Source organism: Saccoglossus kowalevskii, chromosome 18 (assembly GCF_978046115.1).
Source record: "Saccoglossus kowalevskii chromosome 18, keSacKowa6.1, whole genome shotgun sequence".
NCBI lineage: Eukaryota > Metazoa > Hemichordata > Enteropneusta > Harrimaniidae > Saccoglossus > Saccoglossus kowalevskii.
In genome coordinates, this window is record NC_140658.1 from 7,307,274 (window position 1) to 7,330,961 (window position 23,688).

Below are 23,688 nucleotides of genomic sequence, written 5' to 3' on the forward strand. Positions count from 1 at the left end.
AATGCGCCAGTCATTGGCCCTAGTTCTGGTCCTGTTTGCAGTACAGGTGTATACTGCTAGTCTTAATAACCCTCACATAGGGGTCGTCGTACCACATCAATATATCGTGGTTCTCAAGGTAAGCTGTTGACCACGTGTATGTATGTAATTATTGACACGTTATCACATGGCGAACTGGTGTTTTTTTTCAAAAGTTGTCTATACCTGTAACATGTAGAATACCGTGAGGTGGAGCACTAATGACACATATATAAAGGGTCTAAACATGTAATGTTAATATGGGCACGTGTATATGTTGGGTTATTGACATGCACGTACGTCTACGAATATTGACTCGCTGATCACGTGTACGTATAAGGATATTCACGCCCAGGCCGCGTGTGCATATGACGTGACATAACTGGGTTTGTTTTTTCACATACTAATATATAGTATATGACTATATAATACACGGAGGTTTAACTTTAGCTTATTCATGCATAACAATTAGGCAGTTAGCATTTCCAGAATATATTGACTTAATACAGCAGCGTTTGAATACGTCATTCTATCCTAAAATGTAGATATATAATTTCATTTGCGATTTTTTTTAATTACGTTAAAAATTCAACACAGAAAATCATTTGTTCCATTTTTGATTGTCTTATTTAAAGGACAGATATCACTCCGCTGCTCGTGACGTACTTGTGGACAGTCTGCAGAGGAATTATGACATTGAAATAAGGAAAAGATTCTCACATGTATTTTCTGGATTTTCAGCGACGATGAGTAAACATGCTGTAGAAAAGGTAATTTGCAAATTGTATTAAACGTCTTATCGAATTGCGCAACAATAACTACTTTGTTGATACATACATTACATGTTTTGCTGCCAATTAATTATCTTTGTTGACTACAGTTCTCAAAAGAGGGTTGACGTACGAGCGACATTCCCCAGAATACCTTTCCCAGGAAATGGCAGTAGTTTAGCTGTAGTTCAACTCTCATACAATATAGACAACTGGCTGCAATTCTGGCTGCAATTTGTCATAAGTCAATGCCATATGCAACTCAACAAGTAACGTTATCCAATCTACGGTACCTCAAGTTTTGAATATCCATTATTGGATGCCATGGCTACAGCAACATATTGTGTGTATGTGTTTGATATTTTATTTAGGTGATGAACTTGGACGCAGTTAAGTATGTAGAAAAGATTGCTATGGGCGGGATTACGGAAGTAGCTAGTTGGGGACTGGACAGAATTGACGCTAGGACTGGACTTGATGATCAATATAATCCCAAATGTGAGTAATAAACGCAATGTCTATGACACACTCGATGTTCAAGGATATCCATGAAAAACAAAACGAAAGTACGAACTAGTTTTAGAACCGTTAACCAATTAAATATCTAATCATATATCGTAACTTAGTTTTTGGAAGTGCCTTACAGTCTTAACTATCGAGTTGTTTCTATACGAAATTACAAAATAATAATAATAGGCACGTTTTGATGATACACAATATATGAGCTTTCATATAATTGTCTCAAATCTGTTTCTCAGCTTGGCGAATTTGAAGTCCTTCAGTTTCATTCATGATTTAAGCCACAATTTGCAAATCCATGCAAATTCAAAAGCAAATATACGAAATTGCAATGGAAAACTTCTTTGGAAATCACTCACATTAATTCTATACCGTTAGTACAGAATTGTAGTTTTGATGTCTCAAATTATGAATTCATGTAAATATGACGCAATTTTAAGCCAATCGTTTCATGTGGTAAATTATTTTGGAAATAGAGACCCCGGGGACACATCAGTGTGTTCATTCCTTGCAAATATGGAGTTTCTCTCTCACAGATAACGGTGAGGGCGTAGCAGTTTATGTGCTGGACACTGGAATACGAAAAACACACAATGACTTTGGTGGTCGTGCAGAGTACGGTTATGACGCTGTTGATGATGACTTTGTGGTGATTACATTTTAAATGACGTTTTCAATGACGGTATTTATCTTGTGAAATGATCATTCCTAAGCAATATTTCATTACATCATCCCCTGAAAATCAATACCGTATCTTGACATTTCTTTTACAGTCTGATGACTGTCATGGCCATGGCACTCATTGCGCAGGTACAACATCAGGTACCGAGTACGGTGTCGCAAAATTGACCAATGTTTACGGCAGCCGTGTTGTCAACTGTCTTGGTGCTGGACCAACAGACTGGGTTATCGCAGGTGAGTACAGCTATTGAATCAATAAAGAGGATTCCAGGTAGATTTCTAAATATTTTTAAATACTACGATTTTTTATATAATTTTCATAATCCCATTTCTCAGGCTTAGATAATAAAACGTACATGCACATTATCAACATATTAACACAAAACATCCCACTCTAACATCGTTCAAACAAGAGATGTTGACTTGTTCGAGTTACGAACATGGAGTTACGAAAACATACTTCGAGTTACGGGCAACATAAATTGCTAATGTTGTTTAACGTCCACATTTAGTAACTCGAACTTTGATTAACAGTTAAAAGAACTTCGAGTTACGAGCAACATATATTTTTTGTTTTGTTTAACTTATGAAGCCCGTAACTCGGAGTTCGGTCAAATGTTAATTAGTTACAATTAGGGCGTGGTTTCGCAAAAGTGAGCGTGTTTTTTTTAAAAATATGGGTGTGTTCATTTTTGTAACTCGAAGTTTTCATAACTCGAGTAATTCAGCATCTTTCCTAACACTGACATCACCCAATAGCTTACATAGCTTGACATAAACAGTTCGACTAGCTTAATTGGGGTAAGTCGAATCTCCAACGTCACAAACTACGCCACTTTACATTAAATATTTTGTTTTAATTATCATCTTTGGTAATGATTTTTCTGTAGGTATGGACTGGGTACTCGCTGAGGGCGAAAGACCAGCTGTAGTATCCATGTCATTAGCGTACCCTCGCAGTCAGGCTGTAGATGATGCAGTAGCTAGACTAACCTCTGGAGGTGTCACCGTAGTCGCTGGTGCTGGTAATGATGACAACGATGCATGTCTTAGATCACCAGCTGGTGCAGTAGATGTAAGTAATGCTAGCATTTATCATTTTACCAATGGCAATGGCAATAACATGCATGTCATCAGTGTTTATGAATGATTAAGGAACGCAGAACGACGAACTGGTCATTATTGTGTGATAACGGGGCAAGGATGAGCAAGCACATCGATCAATCAGAACGCGACGTTTCAATAATAGCATATGTAGCTAATGTCTACATAGCATTTTAATTATAGAAATGTGTCTGTGTCGAATCGTCATTAGTTCACTGATAGTGATTTGTGTACATTGGTTCCATGACGTAAGTATAACATCACAATATGCAATGGAACGAATACTATATATAAGCTCATTTACGAACAAATTTCCCCATTTTTGAGCGACAACTTTTTAACTGACTGATAAGATTCCACTTTTCGTAATGTATGCCACTAGATAGCGCAATGCTTTCCTTTGGTCATTGTAAGTAGTCAGATTAACCACTTGTAAGCAATTATCTACATCCGCCACACCAAAATGAATATGAACCTCAAACCACAAATCCATGTCTGAGACATGAAGGGTTATATATGTAATTTTAACCGACAACAGCCGTCTTTTGTTCATAAGTACACGATGTTATGAAACATGTTACAAAAGCTGTCCAATCCATCGTTGCAAGCAATATAATGTTGTTATGTAAGAGATTTTGTCTTATATAAGATTGATTTATTATAACTGTACATATCCATGCTTACCCTATGGTTAACGCATGCGCCAAATAAAAACTTGTTATTATTCATTTACAGACTTATACAGCGGGAGCAACTGACAACAATGACGTCAGAGCTTATTTCTCTAACTATGGTACCTGTGTTGATATATTTGCACCTGGTGTTGATATTGTAAGTGCTGGTCACCTGTCAGATGACGACGAAGCAACGATGTCTGGAACTTCAATGGCGACACCCCATGTTGCAGGTAAGATACTTGAATATTGCATCGCATTGTGCTATGAACGGTGGATGTTTAGGTTCAGCCACAGTCGAACATATGTAATGTAACTTTTCAGCCTAGGAAGACTCTCTAACATATATCGGCATAATTGAAAATTGTCTGTATGTGCATGCGCATGCGCATTTCTTGGCATACTCGTAAATGTTGTCAATGTATGGTACATGGTTTGTAGAAATACTGATATATATCAGGTTACGTAATTGAAATAAACTAATCACCGCCAATTGACTGTTCTATTTCAGGCGCCGCTGCTGTCGTCCTGGAAGAAAAATCTTCAAGAACACCAGAAGAAGTCAAAGCAAGACTTACAGAACTATCCACAAAAGATATTGTCGTGGATGTAATGGGTTCTCCAAACCGTCTACTGTATGTTGAACCTGTCGCGTGAACAATTAAATTAAATAAACGTAAACAATAGCTTCCAAAATTAATGTAGCTTCTGTTTTTTATTGCTGATTTTGATGACACCAACTGTAAATTATGAATTATATATTGGCATATGATATATTTGTTAGTCAAATTTTTTATGTTTTATGTAAAAGAAATTTTGCAGATTGTGCCATGCAATTGAGATTGTTATTGGTTTGGTTGATTTAAACATTGACCTCCGACTTGATTGAGACAATATGGGTACATTCGAATTCCCCTGCCCCAAACGAAACTGAATATACACATACATACAGTCATCATATTACATATTAAGGTAGAGATTCAGTTTACCTTACAGGTATTTTAATTAGTTAATTAGGAAACCAAGATGACCTCTCTTGTCCACAAAACTGTATGTTTTATGAATTTTTATATTTTGTTAGTATTTTTTATGGACACTGTAGTTTGAAATATGCACAAAAATGTGCATTTTTCGTCAAAAGTGATTTAAAAAAAAATTACTTCTAAACCATGCTTCTGTTTCCTGTCAAAATTGGTATACGGTCCATCTGTTTACTATGAAGAAAGTGTCGTCTTGAAAACTGTCTACCAGTTGTCAATTTTGCAGGGCAGCAGCTCAAATTTCACTACTTCAAGTTTATGCATAAATTAACACCCAAGCTAGTTGTCTGTACGATTGTTGTAACACTTTTCAACCAAAAACAATGCCCCGACGGCGTTTTGAAGATAAACACATTGTCAATCATTTGTGAAAATTTCAAAACAGAAGGTCAAAGCGTCTAGGAGCTATTTTGTTTTAAAGTTCTGGGATGTGCACTAAAAAGAAGCTGAGATAATTGCTAAGTTGCATAGCAATTCACTCAGTAAGACGTTTGCTAATGCTCATAATTAAAATGGCTGTAACAGTTCCAAATTTAAATGTATTATCATTTTGTAAGAAGTTAAATATAGTGCATAATATGGAGATCCCGTCATTTCTTTTATTCACCATGTCTCTATTTTATTATTTATGTACAGCCTTGCTAAATCTTGCTAAGCATTCAAAAGAAAGAATGTTTGCACCTGTTATCTATATTTTAAAATTGTCTTTTGAGTATGTTTCACTATTCACAATTCTACAAAATTTTAACAGTCTATAGCCAAGACTGTTTGGATAATCAAAAGCAAAAAGAAAAATTCACTCCCAAGTGCTCACGAACCTGCATCTCTACCTTGAATGACTATGCATATGTTCATATATATATAACCTGGCAAGGCGTCCTAGCGTATTAACACGTTCCCATGTATGGTTAGTCTTGTTGCCATGGTGATGACGCCATGCATCAGTTAACTTAAAACGTTGCTGCGATAAATTAAGACAATGCGAAGTTTGCATGTCAGGTTCACATCCGCCATTGCGATCTCTGTTCGGTTATGAAGTGCAATTGAAATCTCCCCTACAATCACATGATCATCTATCAATTTGTTGTGGTGCTGCTTTAGTTGATCAACGAAGCGCATGCGTTCCTTGCCATTAATGGGGGAATAAACATTGAAGAGGTGTATTGGCTCATTGTGAATTGTTACATAGACATATAAACGGTGGGCACGCACAATATCAGTAACTAATGTAAAAGTTGCAGTTACAGTGTTACAGTGTGCACAAATATAAACAAGCAGCCTATCGGCTGAGATAGCTCCGCTGTTAGCAATGCACATTTCAATTAAAGAACTGAAGACATCATTAGAAAATGAACAATATGAATAGTATCAAAACAATCGGACTTACAGTTTTTAACAAGAAGTCAAAAATATCACTTTTTACCAAAAATTACAAAAATATTCACCAAAATAAATAGAGAACTGAAGATATCATCACAAAATGAACAAATCTGAGAAAGGTCTACATGTAGTATCTATATATGTCATATCAAAGCAATTGAACTTTTGGTTTTTAACAAGAAGTCGAAAGTATCACTTTTTACCAAAAATTACAAAAATATTCACCAAAATTAGAGAATTGAAGATATCATCACGAAATGAACAAATCTGAGAGAGATCCACATGTAGTACCTATATATGTAGTATCAAAGCAATTGGACTTGCGGTTTTTAACAAGAAGTCGAAAATATCACTTTTTACCAAAAATGACAAAAATATTCACTAAAATTAGAGAATTGAAGATATCAACATGAAATGAACAAACCTAAGAGAGGTCTACCCAAGGTACATATACACCAAGTATCAAAGCATTCAGGCTTGTAGTTTTCAAGAAGAAGTCGAAAAAGTAAAACATTGACACGGACGACGGACGACGACGACGGACGACGGACGACGACGGACAATCACTCATATGATAAGCTCCGCTCGACAAAGTCGACAGCGGAGCTAAAACAATTGTGTGACTCAGTCATATCTATTTTTCCTAGAAAGACTGGATCAGATTAAAACCGTAACTGAGGCCAGCAACTCATTTGCATATAACATCAAAAGTGACTTGGCAATCAAAGAGCAACGTAAACAAACCTCGGTTCTCTGTATTTTAAAATCGTTTTTGAGTATATTCAAACATCGACAAAGCCCTGAAATGTTAACACTATCTAGCCAAGACTTTCTGGCTAAGTAAAAGCAAAAAAAAAAAAAATAACGAACCTGCATCTATACTTTAATTATAAAACATGTGCACACTGTAACTAGTGCCACCACCATTGTAGTGTTTATGCACGGTGTACTCAGCAAATCACATCTTTGAGATCATACGTCTTTGCGTTGTCTAGTGACATACGTCACAAAAAGTGAACTCCTCTCAGTCAGTCACGATGTAAGGATTGTTCATGACTGAAATTCACTCGTAAATAAGCTAGTAAATAGTATGTGCTTTTACAGGATATTGTAGTGTTATACTTGTGTAATGAAACCAATGTACAAATATCACAGCCAATGACCAATTAAAAAGCTATTTATACATTATAATACAATGCACTGCCAATGTTGAAATGGCGCGTTCTCATTGGTCGAACTGTACCACGTGCAGCCATGTTATCAGGCGATAACGTGGCTGTGGATGCGGTATAGGGGCAAACGTAGAAAAAAAATAATGTGTGTGATTGAGCCATCTATTCTTTTCTACATTCAGGTATCACCTAGAAAAAATGCAATATGCGAGTACAAAATTGCGAGTAGCAAGTAGCAAAATATGCTGCATGCGAGTGGTAAAAATGGCCTATGCTAGGGGTAAAATGTATCATTTGTGAGTGGCAAAAAAGGACTATGCAAGTGGTTAAATGTATTCTTTGCGAGTGGCAAAAACATCCAGGATAACGGGTGTATGCGTGGGGCGAAATGAGTTATTTGCGAGTGATAAAATGTATAGAAAATATGCTATATGCAAATAAAATAGCGTAAGCGAAGGTTAACCTTTGCGAGATGTAAACTTTATCCGTTAGAATGCGTACAGGAGCTCGTTACAAGAATGCCCGATGGTCAACGGCTGGATTCTAGTTTCACCAGGATGAAGTCATATTTCCTTCGTGTAATTTGCCATGTAAATACCTGCATTTTAACGGTGTCGCAACAGATTTGTTCGTACACACCAGAGGCGGCGGAACGAAATTTTGCGGGGGGGGGGGGAGATCTGCTCACCGACCTTGCACCAAAGACGCGACTTTACTAGGGGGTCAGGGGGCTTGCTCCCCCTTAAAAATTTTGAAATATAAACCCTCTGAAACGCTTTTTCCTGAATTATGAGGGACAAATTTTTCTGATACAAAGGGTGTCAGGGTTGCAGCTTGATTTTGAGGGGCGACGCCGCCACCCCCCTTCCTAAACATTTGTTTCAAGGGGGTGATCACCCTCTCTGTGCCGCCCCACAGCACAAAAACGTTCGTAAAGAGAAAGGGCGGAGAATCGTTCACACATATACATAGATTGTCCGTCATGACAGGTTATGAACGCTTGAATATATAACCTCCGTGGCAATGTGGAATGCGTTTTATCATAGTAAAATCAAATTTACCATGGTTACAAGATGTACAAGGTGTGTACATGGTTAGGATAGCATAAGGCTGTTGAGGCTTTTACTTTAGTAATGATTCAGCAAATACTCATCAACCAGCGAACGCCATCCGGTACCCAGCACTACAGTCGTCCAGTGTGCGCAGATTACATTGCGAAGGTCGCAAATAAATGCGTTCCCATTGCAGTACTAATCTTTTATTGTTCATTTAAGTGTTTTTTTTATCAAAAAGTGTGCTCTTCACACTGCACAGGAAACGCGGCGTGTTATTACAGTATACAATAATTTGATAAACAACCATGTAGGTATGTTCATGAAACAGCACACTCCACATAAAATGTGAAAATTGTTCTTTGTTTCGGTAAAATTAGTATGAACCCGTGATTTGCAGTTAAACAATCATAATTATCATCAGTAAAAATGTGTGGTCACACAGGGGTTGCGTCTATAAGAAAGAATTCTGACGTCACGCGCCACCTAATAAATGAAAACAATGGCAGGCTTCAAACGTACTCACATTTCGGAAAGGTGTTAAAGCGCGGCGGTCGTCACGCAACGCGTGTTCGAATTTCATGTAAATAAACAATGTATTTTATCGATTAGGACGCGGCACGACGACTGCCGCCCTTTAAACTCACTACTTAATTAAGCTAAAAAAAAGAACTGAAAAGTACCCTAACTAAATTCAGGCTGAGCAATCACAGTTTAGAAATTGAAAGAGGGAGACACAACAGAATCAAAAGTAGCGACAGAATATGCAAATTGTGTATTAAAAATGATATTGAAGAGGAACATCACTTCCTCATAATATGCCCAGTATATAGTAAAGAGAGGGTCATTTTATACAATGAAGCTGAAAAGATTATTCCTGACTTTATAAATCTTACATCTGAAAATAAATTCATAAAAATAATGTCAAATAATAACTTAACAATTCCTCTGGCACAATATCTGAAATACAGCTTTGTTATCAGACAGCAGCACCTACTTAGGTTACTAACTTCAATTTAATCTGTATTTGGTTGTCCCTTAAACTATCAGCCATTGTAATTTGATTAATTTTTATTTGTAATTTTCTTTTGTAAACTTTAACCTCCTTCAGTAGGTTGTTATGAGTTAATACCCATATGCATATGAATAAACAATCACACTCTGTAGCAAATTACATTTCACTACTTGCAAATGACTCATTTTCCGGGCTCATTTTGACCCCCACGCCTTCTTTTTTGCCACTCGCTAAGAATACATTTTACCCCTCGCATATGTCATGTTTACCACTCGCATACGACACATTTTGCTACTTGCTACTCGCAACTTGTTACTTGCATATGGTACCTTTTGTATTAATCAGCCAGGAATCATTCTGGCTAAATACGAGATTTTGCGACAGGCAACTCTGTTGATGTTTTTTTCTTTACTAGTGCACTACTGCAAATATTTTTATTTTTTGTCACTTCAGCATATTATAGTTATCCGTATTGCGTGATTATAGGGTTCAAATGGTTACGCTCGCTAAAATCATGGGCACGACTATGTATCGCGCATTATTTAAATACTAATGAATTATGTAAATTAAGTTCAGCGCTGTGAACTAGCAATGCAACCGATTGTTGAATCTTTCAATTTCTTTTTTGTTCATGGTATAAATAAGAAACACTGGGTTATTGATAATACACACTTTCCTTTGATGTGTTTATGACTGGTTCTATATCGATAGAGGACCATTGTCATTAATTGCTTTTTAGTACGCGTCTCGAGATCACTAATGATATGACAGACTTCTAAGGAACACAAGTATTTACATGCTCAAACTCTTGAGCACATATAAAAATGTCTATCTGCCATTACATGCCCCAATGTATGTCCGTTTTACAGTTAATAAACCACATCAAAATACATTGCATTGTACCTCGATATCATATGTACTATGAACACCACATCGCACGTCAATAGAGAAAAACAACAGAATTACATCTAACACATACAAAATTACCGATATACAGTGGTGGCTATTCTATGAACTGCTTTTATTATTTTGTAAGATTATTTCAGCTCTAAGTGCATTTTTGTTAATAAGCTCTTCTAGTAGTAATAATTTATTGAGTTACCTCGATATCATATGTACTATGAACACCACATCGCATGTCAATAGAGAAAATCCACTTAATTAAACCTTTATACGTTTGGCATAGAGTGACTCGTATATAGGAATAGCCGCCATTATGCTGTCTCGTATCGATTCTGGGAACTCAATATCTTCTTGTTCTTCTTTAGGAATGAAACCCTGGCTTTGCATGACATTTGTGTATGCCTTCATTGCAAGGCATTTCCAGACAGGATCCCAGTGGTCGTTGTTGTTCTGTTTCCAGTGCAACATTGAATCCTTAAACTCAATACCAATCTTCTCACAGACAGCTGTCAGAATCTCTTTGGGGTGACGTGAAAGTCCATGAGCATCGATAACAACAGGGTCAGGACAAACCTCTTTTGTTATCCAATCATATATCTCACGTAGTTGAATAAAACCACCACCATATGGTACATTCTCACGCTTTCCATCTGAAAGGTCGAGACAAAGTTTTCTGTAGCTCATAATACTGTATCGAGGGTCGCGAATGAGACAAATAGGTGTATAATGTTTAGGATAAAACTCTATATCCAAAGGAAATGTCACTGATGTTTCTTTCCACACTGTTATTGGTGTTTCTTGTTGGTAATTTGCAAGCCTTTGTTTAACTTCTGCAAATGTGTATCCTTTTGTTATGGGTAAATCGGGTAATATTTCTGGAGGTCTTTCAGAGCCAAAACAATATGCAGTACCATATAGCTCATGGATTACTGTTGTGTCGTCTCCCCTACTTTTGAAGCTGAATTCCAGAGCAGTTGACAAAGACCTCGGGTTGGTCAGTATTGCGATATGACGCCTATTGGAAGCCATGTCCTCGTGCACTAATGGATCTGTAAAGACAAAGATCCGATATTAGGCTAGGTGAGATTAGTCAGTTGGTTAGTGTGTCACCATGAGTGTTATATCATTCAAATAGTCTATTTATAAGTTTACAATCTTTCACCTTTCATGCCTATTAATTTTTTGTCATTTTATAGATTTTTTTCGCAAGAATGGTAAATGCTTTTTAATGAAGGAAGACGAATATTTCGGCTAGATTAACTAGTACGCAGATATAGGTGGGTTGGTACTTCCTCAGAACGGGTAACTAAGGAGAGGATACACAGGGAGTAATGTCTCAAGTCAGGGTTGTTTTGCCTTAAATGTCGGCTAGGGGCTTCTGTAAATATGTCATGTATGGTCAGCCAGTCAAACGTAGTCAAGGAAGAGTCAATATATACAGCAGTCAATGCACATTCAGCGTGAGTCGATGGGAAATAATCACATGGTGCACAAGTACAAGCCAAAGTATGGCCAAAATCTGATAAATGAGTGAGCACAATACTACTGTACATGATATGTTTCTGTGGCTTCATGCCTGGTGTGCGATGTCAACTTCCCATGCCACTTTAGGAGAAACAGCTCCTCACACAACCACAAGGACATACAAAAGCTAACTTACAGGTCATTGTGTATGCAAGTAGAAATCACAAAATGTGTTTATTCGAAAAGCTAAACCATAGAAAAAGCCCGGATGTGTCTGACCTCTGATGTTATCAAAGGAAATACTTGTCTCATTTGATTTTGTATATTGAACCATTGAAATAAATATCTCGTTGTGTTCAAGTGCTGGAATTTAAGTACTTAGAATAAATAAAGATCTTGGGGTATATGATTTGCTCTGACAGTTTTCAGAAATATTGCCATAGACTAGTTTTTCAGCTAAAAAGATTCTCCTTACTGAAGAATATCGGGAAGGTTATGTTTTGGGATGATAATGTCATCACAACGTTAGATCCATGAATCGTAAAGCTGCAATAATCACATATTATGAAAAGTGAATCATTGACCCCTGAATATACTGTGAAATGAAATCTCTATTGAGTTGGTCCTTAAAACCACAATTGATCTCGTTAGAGTGCTATCTATTTATAAATAATTATTGCCACCTTGGATTATAACTACGAGTATATTATGTGCAAATAATTTTGATGAAAATAGTTAGTTGTAATTCATGATATAGCATAAATACACTCCTGAAAATGAATGATACCACAAAAAACTCTACATGATGTCTAAATATATCTGTCGCATACGACTTCTTTATCACTGCCGTGTCACTGAGAATGTTCTAGAACCGTACTGTGTCTGGGTGAAATATTCTCGATTTTTTTTAGAAACTGGTTGAATAGGTAATATAACACTGTAGAAGGCAATAGAAGGTAATGGAACATTCTAGAAATTTGTAGTAAGTTCCAGACTCATTATGTAAGCTGATGTAATGGTCTAATTATAGACAGTGTGGGTATATATAGGGGACTTGTTCAGCACTGAGTTCAGATCGGAGATCCCGTTGAATTGTATTGGAGTTTATGTATCTAGTTATTGGAGTAGTGGAGTTTTACTGTGTTATTGTACTTGATGTTTGCAGAGTATAATAATACCAGTACCAGTTGAAACCTCATCTGTTGGCTCCGTGTTCGTATGTTATCATCGCCACCAGGGAAGTCTTTCTGTTACTGTTTGCCATTTTGGTATTTGAACCATCACATCTGTACTATACCAATTACGGTAATATTACGTTGCGTGTGACATCTGGGGGCTCGTCCGGGAACAGTGAAGACATATAGAAGACAACATGGCCAGCGAGATAAAAGAGATGTCGAAACGAGAGTTGCTGGAATGGGCGAATGAACTGGGAATGACTGGAGAAGACAAGAGACAATTTATTTTGGAGCAACTGAGTTCTCAGCGAGCTGACAGACAAGCAGCGAGAGAAGAGAGAAAGGCAAAAATGGAAATTGAAGCAGAGGTGAAGAAAATGGAGATTGAGGAAAGAAAGGAAAAGTAACGGCTGGAAGCATAAGCAGACGAAAGAGAGAAATTGCGAATGGAAGCGGAACAGCGAGAAAAGGAAAGGGAATTTGAGTTGAGGAAGCAGCAATGCTGGGGTTCCAACAGGCTGATTTTGGCGGTCAACGAAATGTGGTCAGTGATGCAAAGTCACCAAAGTTGCCTGCATTTGTTGATGGTAAGGACGAACTTGATAGTTATTTATTGCGGTTTGAGAGGTTTGCAAGGAATGCGAGTTGGCATAGAGATGGATGGGCCACAAAATTGAGTGTGCTGTTGACTGGTAGAGCACTGGAAGTATATTCTAGAATGTCCGACACTGATGCAGTTGACTATGATCGTGTGAAGGTGGCGCTGTTGACAAGATACGATTTCACAGAGGATGGGTACAGGAAGCGATTCCGTGAAATTAAACCTGAAAGTTCCAAGAGTCCTGACCAGTTAATTGTTTGGCTTAAGAATTATTTTGCTAAATGGGTTGAGTTGTCAGGCACTGCAGCAACATATGATGGTGTTACCGACTTGATGATGAAGGAGCAGTTTATTGGTGCCTGTACAAGCGATCTTGCAGTTTATCTTAGAGAAAGAGCACCCAAAGATTTAGATGAGTTGGCAGTAATAGCAAAGCAGTACCTAGGGGCACATGGTCGACAGTTATCAAGGACCAGGTGAGGCGTAATGATAATAAGCCTGCCATTGGAAATACTGATGTGGGACAGGGCAGTAGTATCTGATGTTTTGTATGTCAGGGTGTTGGTCATTGAGCAGCACAATGTCCATCCTGCGTCACTGATGTCAACCATGACAAATGTAAACAGTGCCTTCAGTGTGGTGCCATGGGACATGTGGCTAAGTTCTGCCGTAGTGGACAACACAAGGGTCAAGAAAGAAAGAGTGTCAAACCCAGCACTACTACTGGTGCAGCTGCAGTTGTTAAAGAGGAGTCAAATATCAGTGCTAGCTGTGCTGTTCAAATTAACAGTGATGTGCCTAAAGTGATTGAGAAGGACCATTTGTTGTTAGCATCCGGGGAGCAGTTAAAGGTTGTGAATGGTGCATGTATGGAACGGAGTGGTGTTGTGGAGGACAGGACTTTGCCTGTGGGTCAAGGGAAGGTTGGTGACACAGCTGTGACCATGTTGGGAGACACTGGGTGTAATGGCATTATAGTCAAGAAGAGCTTGGTACCAGATGACCAGTACACAAAAAAGATGGGTCATATTGATGGTTGATCGTACTGTAAGATTTTAAGTATTTTCAGCCAGTATTTCACCATTCTACCTAAACGAAGAGAATACATTGTGGGACGACCAAGTTTCCCTCTTACTGTTGCGTGAATTAATGGTGTATTACGAATGTGAAACAAAAATTTACAAAATTTGATGTGTACATTTTCAACAGCTGGAGACTCAAAATGACCCAAAATCTCACCACCGTAATGCATTATTGGAACAATTTTTGTATCAAATATTTTAAAACACAGAGAAATAGGCACTGGTCCAATTTTACATATAATAACCATTAGTGCATTGAGAGCTTTGGGCTAATCTGCACTGGCTCAGAAGGTTGTAAATGATTAGCTAGTTTGAATTTGCATAACAATACTGACAATGAACGTGCATTCAATGCCACAAGTTTTTTTGTTTTTTTTAGCCAATCAGAATTCATCTTCCGAGCCAGTGCAGATCAGCCGAGAGCTTTTGTTGCCTGATCTGCTAGATGTTGTTGGCATAATGACCAAAAACCACGTAGTGAGAATTTTATACCCAAATAAACGTAATACGGCACTAGTTCAATTATTTTCCCATCGAATCGCCACTGCTCGTATCTTCGTAACGGTCCTCCATTTCTAAAAACTATTACATTGGTTTTCGTTAAATTAACTCTCAAATGATAATTATCACAATATGATTTCAACTTATAAGTAATCTTTGCAATCCAATTGCATTATAAGACATCAAAACTAAATCTTCCTCAAAAAGAAGATAAAATAACTTAATTAAACCCACAGAACAACCAACACTATCACGTAAAAGCTTGTCTTCCTGAAGTTCTACGTGAAGGTCATTTATAAAAAAACAAAAAACAGAAAGGGTGACAAAATACAACCTTGACGCACTCCAACCGGACAGTTAAAGAAGCCTGTCAGATCATCACTTGTCAAGACACATGATTTTACTTGTAAATACATAGAGTTAAGAATGGAAGACATTTTACCTCTAATACCTGCTTTACCCAGTTTGAAAAATAAAGCTACCCGATTGACTCGGTCGAATGCTTTTTCGAAGTCAATAAAAGCACAATAGAAACGTCCCCCTTTAGTTGCAAGATATTTTTGTCCCAGTGTGAATAATAAATACGTTATCTATGGTGCTATAGCCTGCCCTGAAACCGGCTTGTTCTTCTCTAGTAAATTCAATAATTTCATTCCATTTATGTAGCCTATGATATAAAATTCTATTGAAAATTTTACTTAATATTGGTAGTAATATGATACCCAATAATTACAAGCCTTATTCCTAGAACCATTTTTATGTATCGGGAATATAATACCCTCACACCATTGCTTAGGGAAAATGCTTGTATCGAAAATACTGTTAAAGATGCCATGTAATAATTGAATTAATTGAGGAGAGCAAAATTTGTAAAATTCAGGCGGTATGCCATCGCTGCCTGGTGATTTACTAAATTTCAACTGTTTGATACTCAACCTCAATTTCAAGTTGGGAAATTGGACAATTAATAAAATCAGTAATTTGGTCCTCCTGTGAGTAGTTGAAATTACCATCATGGACAGCAGATTCAATACTGATCCACAAATTGTCGTGCTCAGTGTTTCTTTCCACATTAATAACAGGATTAAATAAAGAGTTGAAATAATCAAACCATTCAGTTGGCCTAATTGAGGGTGGTGTGGGCTGGTCTGCATTTCGGAAGATTCCCCAAAACTTTTTGCTATCATTGTCACGAGCGGCTTTTTCTAACTCGGATATTTGATTATTTTGATAGACCTTTTTCTTTTTCATAAGCATATCCCTGTATTCATTTTGGATAGTACGATAATCAGTTAAAGAATCATGTGTTCTTGTACGACGAAATTGTCGTAGTTTTCTTTGTAAATCTAACTTAGCGTTATTACATTCAGTATCAAACCACCTAGCACAGTGAATGTTTACACCCTTGTTATTCTGGCGCATGCGTGGTCGAGTATTCATGAATAAATCTGATAGTTTAGAGAGAGCACCATTTATATCACCATTATCAGTGTCGAACTGAATGGTTTGGATCACATGATCAAAGTCACCTTCTATCCATTTCGCTTGGAATATTTTACATGATTCCCGATTCACATAATATCTCCTAAATTGTGGCATGCTTTTGTTATTAACAGCTACAGTTTGACGATTACCAATAAAATACCCATCTATGGTGCATTCTAATGGCATGTGGTCCGATTCAGTTCTACATCCAACATGCAAATCAGATATAGTGTTAAAAATATTTTGTGACGCTATTACATAATTGACCATACTAGCCCCATTGCATGTGAAGTGCCCTATGGTGTCAGAAGGTCTACGTCCATGTATGATCCTAAGATCAGTGGTTTTGCACACACTCAATAACTTATCTCCATAACCATTGTTTTCAACATCACAGTTACTACGCACGCCAATATCAATATTAGTAATGTGTGTGTCACCAATAGGCACATGAGTAGAATTTTCATCTTTGATAAAGTCATTTAGTACCCCTGTCCGTGCATTAAAGTCTCACATTTGCGCCATAATAACGACTGGATAGATTTACTATATCAGATTCAATCATAGTGAGACCCAACAGGAGGAGGACGTTTTTACTTGGCACTTCTAACTTTAGCCAAAGAATATAATTTTTTGAGCATCGCATTTTCTCAACAAATTGCGAGAAGATAGTTTTAATAAAAACAATAATACCACACGAGTGTCTCCCCTTATAAGCGGATCACTGTGCGTCAACATAATAAGTACAATAATTTTGTAAATTAAAGGTGCATGAATCTACAATAAATTCTGTATCGTCCCATTTACCTTTCAAATTTCTAACGTTCCAAACAAGTAATTTCACTGTAATGTTGTCAATTTCATGAGGGCGTTGACCAGACTGCTACTTTGGTTGGTATATGATTACTTTATGTTAAGCGTTGTCGTATTCGTACAGTGTTCGTTTTCCACTTTGTTTCTTCATGGAATCGAATCGCATATGTGTAGACTATAGAAAAATAAATAAAGTCACTGTGACAGACCCTGAGCCAATGGTAACAACAGGGGACATATTTCAGAGGCTACATAATAATAAGTTCCTGTCAAAAATTGATTTAAGTAAGGGTTATTGGCAGATACCAGTAGCTGAAGAAGATATACCAAAGACAGCATTTGTTACTCTTGGAATGAAGAATTCGGGAGCTACTCTGGTGCGGGAAATCAGGAAATTATTGTCAGGTATGGAGGGGGTTTGAAGTTATATAGATGACCTGATAGTTTATTCAAGCTGCTGGGATGAGCATGTTCAAGTATTATCTGAGTTGTTACGAAGACTTAGGGCAACGGACATAACAGCTAGACCATCCAAGTATGTTCTGGGTGCAACATCAGTAGAATTCCTGTGTCATGAAATTGGACACAATTGGGTGAGTCCAAGTCACGACAACATGGAGAAAATTCGAGAAGAGCAAAGACCAGCGACAAAGAAAGGTGTCCGATCATTCTTTGGGCTGGCCAATTACTACAGAGACCACATCCCCTTATTCGCAACTATTGCAGCACCCCTGCGTGACCTACTAAGGAAAGGACAACCCAACAAAGTTGTATGGGGAGAGGCCCAGGAGAAAGCATATAACACTTTGCGGGAATACTTATTGGGCAAACCAATTCTGAAGTTGCCAGACCCACAGAAACCATTTGTGTTGCGGACGGACGCGTCTCAGGTAGGAATTGGAGCAGTACTTATGCAGAATCATGGTGAGAAGCTTCATCCAGTCGCTTATGCAAGTAAGAAGTTATCCAACGCAGAAAAGAAATATTCAACTGTAGAAAGGAAATGTTTAGCCATTGTATGGGACGTGAATAAATTTCGCCTATATTTAGCCGGTGTGGAGTTCATTTTGCAGACGGATCATAAACCATTGTCTTACCTGGATAAAGCCAAGTTTGCAAATGACCGAGTGATGAGATGAGCGATGACTCTGCAAGGTATAATTATCGTGTTGAGGATATTCCTGGACGGGACAATGTGGTAGCGGACTACCTGAGTAGATTGATTGACTGAGGAACTTTTTGAACAGTATAGTAGAATGTTATTCGTTTATGACTATATTTCATATTTTATTATATCCTACTATATGTGATTTTCGAATTTATGTACTCAGAGCTTTATTCAGTTCGATTTGATATATTGTATTGTTGTTTTATTTGAAATTGTTATCGTATTCGTATTATTGACGTCGTTGCTAGTCATGTAATATTATATGTTATAATATTCTTGAGAGGGGAGACATGTCGCATACAACTTGTTTACCACTTCCGTGTGACTGAGAATGTTCTAGAACCGTACTGTGTCTGGGTGGAATATTCTAGATTTTTTTTTTAGAAACTGGTTGAATAGGTAATAGAACACTGTATAAGGGAATAGAAGGTAATGGAACCTTCTAGAAATTTGTAGTAAGTTCCAGACTCATTATGTCTATTTATAGACAGTGGGGGTATATATAGGGGAGTTGTTCAGCACTGAGTTCAGATCGGAGATCTCGTTGAATTGTATTGGAGTTTATGTATCTAGTTATTGGAGTAGTGGAGTTTTACTGTGTTATTGTACTTGATGTTTGCAGAGTATAATAATAGCAGTACCAGTTGAAACCTCATCTGTTGGCTCCGTGTTCGTATGTTATCATCGCCGCCATGGAAGTCTTTCTGTTACTGTTTGCCATTTTGGCATTTGAACCATCACACCTGTACTATACCAAATACGGTAATATTACGTTGCATGTGACAATATCACAGATACATCTCTAATAGATGCGGCTTCATGTCTGGTATATTATTTTGAAAGAGATTTCTAATTCTAGCCTAAAGAAAAAACAGCTTCTTAACTGATACAACCACTAAATAACCATAAAACATACAATAGCTAACTTACAGGTGAATCTGTATCTCAGAGTGAATCTTCGATGATATAGTGATATGGGAGACTGGTCTGTTTGTCACGAACTCAGTTATGTATTTTTATTGCGCATACCAGCAGAAATTACGAAATGTAGGTATTCGAAAAGGTAAACTATAGAAAATGCCCGGAAGTGCACGGATGAAATAAATATTTTGTTATGCCAAGTTCAGAGTATGAACAGAGATGTTTTAAGAACATTTTTTATATTTTAGGCTAGGATTTATTTTCAGTTATTCTGGTAGAGGCATGGGGTCAGAAGCTAGCTTTCCGATATAGCGCTCTGGAGATCTCCAGCTGAAAATATTTGCTATATGGGTGAGTTAGTAGTGACAACTGCTCTCGTGCAAGAACGTGGAAAAACTTAACACAAATCACTACCAATTATATTCCAGAATATCTGGTAAAATTCAAAAGGAAGGCCTTGCCTTGTGTGCTGTTGCAAGCACTTTATCCGTTCGAGTGAGTTAAACAAAAGTGATGACGTCATCTAAATAGTTACGGCCAGTGTTGCTCAGTTGTGGCAAACCTTCGATAATAACACTTTGAGAGTTGTCATTTGTAATATCGGGGGTGTGAAGTGTTTGTTAAAAGCAATGCGAGCAATGGTCATTATTTCATCAACATTTTCAGTGACACTACGATCAACACGTCGGATTTTAGTGATGGAATTTTTGCTTTTCAATATATTTTTATGCTTTCCGGTGACCCACCTAGTTACTGAAAGTATTGCGGTGAGTTTGCCATCCAATCCAGAAATCAGAGATCGTGTTTACATACTAACTACTCCCAAGAACGCTGGTATTTGGACACCAGACTAGGTTTTTTTTTAGTGGTGCCTTGTGTAAGTTTCTTATACAACAGATAATGGTCGGAGAAGGAGCGCGTATCATTGGTGATGTGAAGAGTGCTTAATGGACTATGCATATGTTCATATATATATAGAATCTCCCCTACAATCACATGATCATCTATCAATTTGTTGAGGTGCTGCTTTAGTTGATCAAAGCAGCGCATGCTTTTCTTGCCATCAATGGGGGAATAAACATTGAAGAGGTGTATTGGCTCATTGTGAATTGTTACATAGACATATAAAAGGTGGCCACGCACAATAACAGTAATTGATGTAAAACTTACAGTTACAGTGTGCACAAATGTACAAAAAGGGATGTGTGTAACTCAGCCATATCTATTTTTCTTAGAGGGACTGATCAAGACTGAATGACTGAATGTATCAGATTAAAACCGTAACTGGGGCCAGTAACTCATTTACATATAACATCAACAGTGACTTTTCAATCAAAGTGCAACGTAAACAAACCTTTGGGACTTAATCACACAAGCGTGCCTTGGTTCTCTGTATTTTTAAATCGTTTTTGAGTATATTCAAACATTGACTATGTATTTATTTATTTATTTATTTATTTATTTATTTATTTACTTATTGACTCTTACACAATCCCCGGAGGGAAAGAAAATGGTCACAAAGTACAAGGAGAAATATATATATATAAAAAACAAAACAAAAACACAATATACTAAAAAACAAATAACAAATACAATCACTAAATTACTAAATAAAACAAAATCTCTAAAATACAATCTAATATAAAATTACAAAATTGACAGCAGGCATTAAGATGTCAAGTAAGACCCTGCTTCCTGACTTCAAAGCTTTTACTTATGAACTGTGCTACTGGTATAATAATGTTTTCATTCTGTAACAATTCCATGAATTTTTTCTCTGCAGGTTTATTTTCAAATGCTGGGATCATATCCTTAGCTTTATTGAACAGTTTGGCACGCAACTCATTATATTTGTTGCATTCCAGCAGAAAATGCATTTCATCCTCAATTAGACCTTTGTTACACATGTCACAAACCCTGTTGTTTAATGGGATTTTTTTATGACGACCCATTTCAATTTTGAGACTATGGTCACTAAGACGGAATTTGGTAAGCACACTACGCAGTTCAAAGTTTTTTAGCTTGACTAAATATGGCTCAAGTTTTAAATCTGATTTGATTAGCCGATATGTTCTTAGTTTGTTTTTCTCATTTGCTTTGGTGCGGTTATCATTATAAACCTCACCTTTCCATCTTGTTAGAAATAAATCCTTGATGCCTAAATCAATTTGTTTCATTTGTGCCGAGGTTAGTTTATCACCGTTGTTAACTGAATGATATAGTTGGATATTGTTTAATAATGATGTCACTTCTAGATACCATTTACTTTTAATGCTTTGGTTAACCACAAAAGCTTCCTTGAGTAACGCATTATTAGAATTCATGGCCCGACTGTAATATTTAATTATTTGTTTTTTTTATAAATACGTCTAGGGGGTATCTGCCTAACTCGCTATACATGGCCATAATTGGTGTGTGTTGTGACACCCCCAGTAGATACCGACAATAACTTAATTGAACGTCTTCAATAGGTGATTTAGTGGAGAACTCATCACCCCAAACATCACAACCATAAATGAGGATAGGTCTGATGAGTTTGTCAAAAAGGGAAATTGAAACTTTTATACTTATGTTTTGTATTGAGCCAAGCTTTGCTTTCATTGAAAACAGAGCTTTTTGAGCCTTACGTTTAAGGTTTTTTAGGCCATCCTTAAATTTACCATTGGCACTAATGACTAGTCCCAGATAGTTATAAGATTTAACTGTATCAAGTTCGATACCTCCAAGAAAAAATGTATCATTATTCAAACGTTATTCAAACAAAGCTCTGAAATGTTAACACTATCGAGCCAAGACTTTCTGGCTAAGTAAAAGCAAAAACAAAATAACGAACCTGCATCTATACCTTAATTATATAATATGTGCACACTGTTACTAGCGCCACCACCATTGTAGTGTTTATGCACGGTGTACTCAGCAAATCACATCTTTGAGATCATACGTCTTTGCGTTGTCTAGTGACATATGTCACAAAAAGTGAACTCCTCTCAGTTAGTCATAATGTAAGGATTGTTCATAACTGAAATTCACTCGTAAATAAGCTAGTAAATAATATGTGCTTTTACAGGATATTGTAGTGTTATACTTGTGTAATGAAACCAATGTACAAATATCACAGCCAATGACCAATTAAAAAGCTATTCATACATTATAATACAATGCACTGCCAATGTTGAAACGGCGCGTTCTCATCGGTTGACCTGTACCAGGTGCAGCCACGTTATCAGGCGATAACGTGGCTGTGGATGAGGTCTAGGGACAAACGTAAATAAAATGTGTGTGATTGAGCCATCTATTTTTTTCTAGATTCATGTATGTATCACCTAGAAAAAATACAATATGAAAGTACCAAATTGCGAGTAGCAAGTAGCAAAATTTGCTGCATGCGAGTGGTAAAAATGGCCTATGCTAGGGGTAAAATGTATCATTTGTGAGTGGCAAAAAATGTCTATGCGAGGGGTTAAACGTATTCTTTGCGAGTGGCAAAAACATCCCAGGATGTAATCGAGGGGTGAAATGAGTTATTTGCCAGTGGTAAAATGTATAGCAAATATGCTATATGCTATATGCAAAGGTTAACCTTTGCGAGATGTAAACTTTATCCGTTAGAATGCGTACAGGAGCTTGTTACAAGAATGCCCGATGGTCAACGGCTGGATTCTTGTTTCACCAGGATGAAGTCATATTTCCTTCGTGTAATTTGCCATGCAGATACCTGCATTTTAACGGTGTCGCAACAGATTTGTTCGTACACACCAGAGGCGGCGGAACAAAATTTTGCGGGGGGGGGGGGGGTGGGAGGAGGAGATCTGCTCACCGACCTTGCACCAAAGGCGCGACTTTACTAGGGGGTCAGGGGGCTTGCTCCCCCTTAACAATTTTGAAATAAAAACCCTTTGAAACGTTTTTTCCTGAATTATGAGGGACAAATTTTTCTGATACAAAGGGTGTCAGGGTTGCAGCTTGATTTTGGAGGGGCGACGCCGCCACCCCCCTTCCCAAACATTTGTTTCAAGAGGGTGATCACCCTCTCTGTGCCGCCCCACAGCACAAAAACTTTCGTAAAGAGAAAGGGCGGAGAATCGTTCACACATATACATAGATTGTCCGTCATGACAGGTTATGAACGCTTGAATATATAACCTCC

At 37.3% G+C, this 23,688-nt stretch overlaps 2 protein-coding genes across 2 annotated transcripts; one reads left to right on the forward strand and one right to left on the reverse strand.

Annotated features, from left to right (window-relative positions):
* Nucleotides 1-4,462, forward strand: LOC100373769 (uncharacterized). Its single transcript, XM_078008852.2, has 8 exons — nucleotides 1-118; nucleotides 654-788; nucleotides 1,160-1,286; nucleotides 1,844-1,956; nucleotides 2,081-2,222; nucleotides 2,879-3,063; nucleotides 3,828-3,999; nucleotides 4,278-4,462. Exons 1-8 carry the CDS (start codon nucleotides 2-4, stop codon nucleotides 4,421-4,423), a joined length of 1,137 nt encoding a protein of 378 aa, XP_077864978.1. The 5' UTR covers nucleotide 1; the 3' UTR covers nucleotides 4,424-4,462.
* Nucleotides 4,463-10,586: 6,124 nt separating this feature from the next.
* Nucleotides 10,587-11,357, reverse strand: LOC144350784 (uncharacterized). Its single transcript, XM_078008856.2, has one exon. The coding sequence runs from the start codon at nucleotides 11,355-11,357 to the stop codon at nucleotides 10,587-10,589; it is 771 nt and encodes a 256-aa protein (XP_077864982.2).
* Between the last annotated feature and the right edge of the window lie 12,331 nt (nucleotides 11,358-23,688).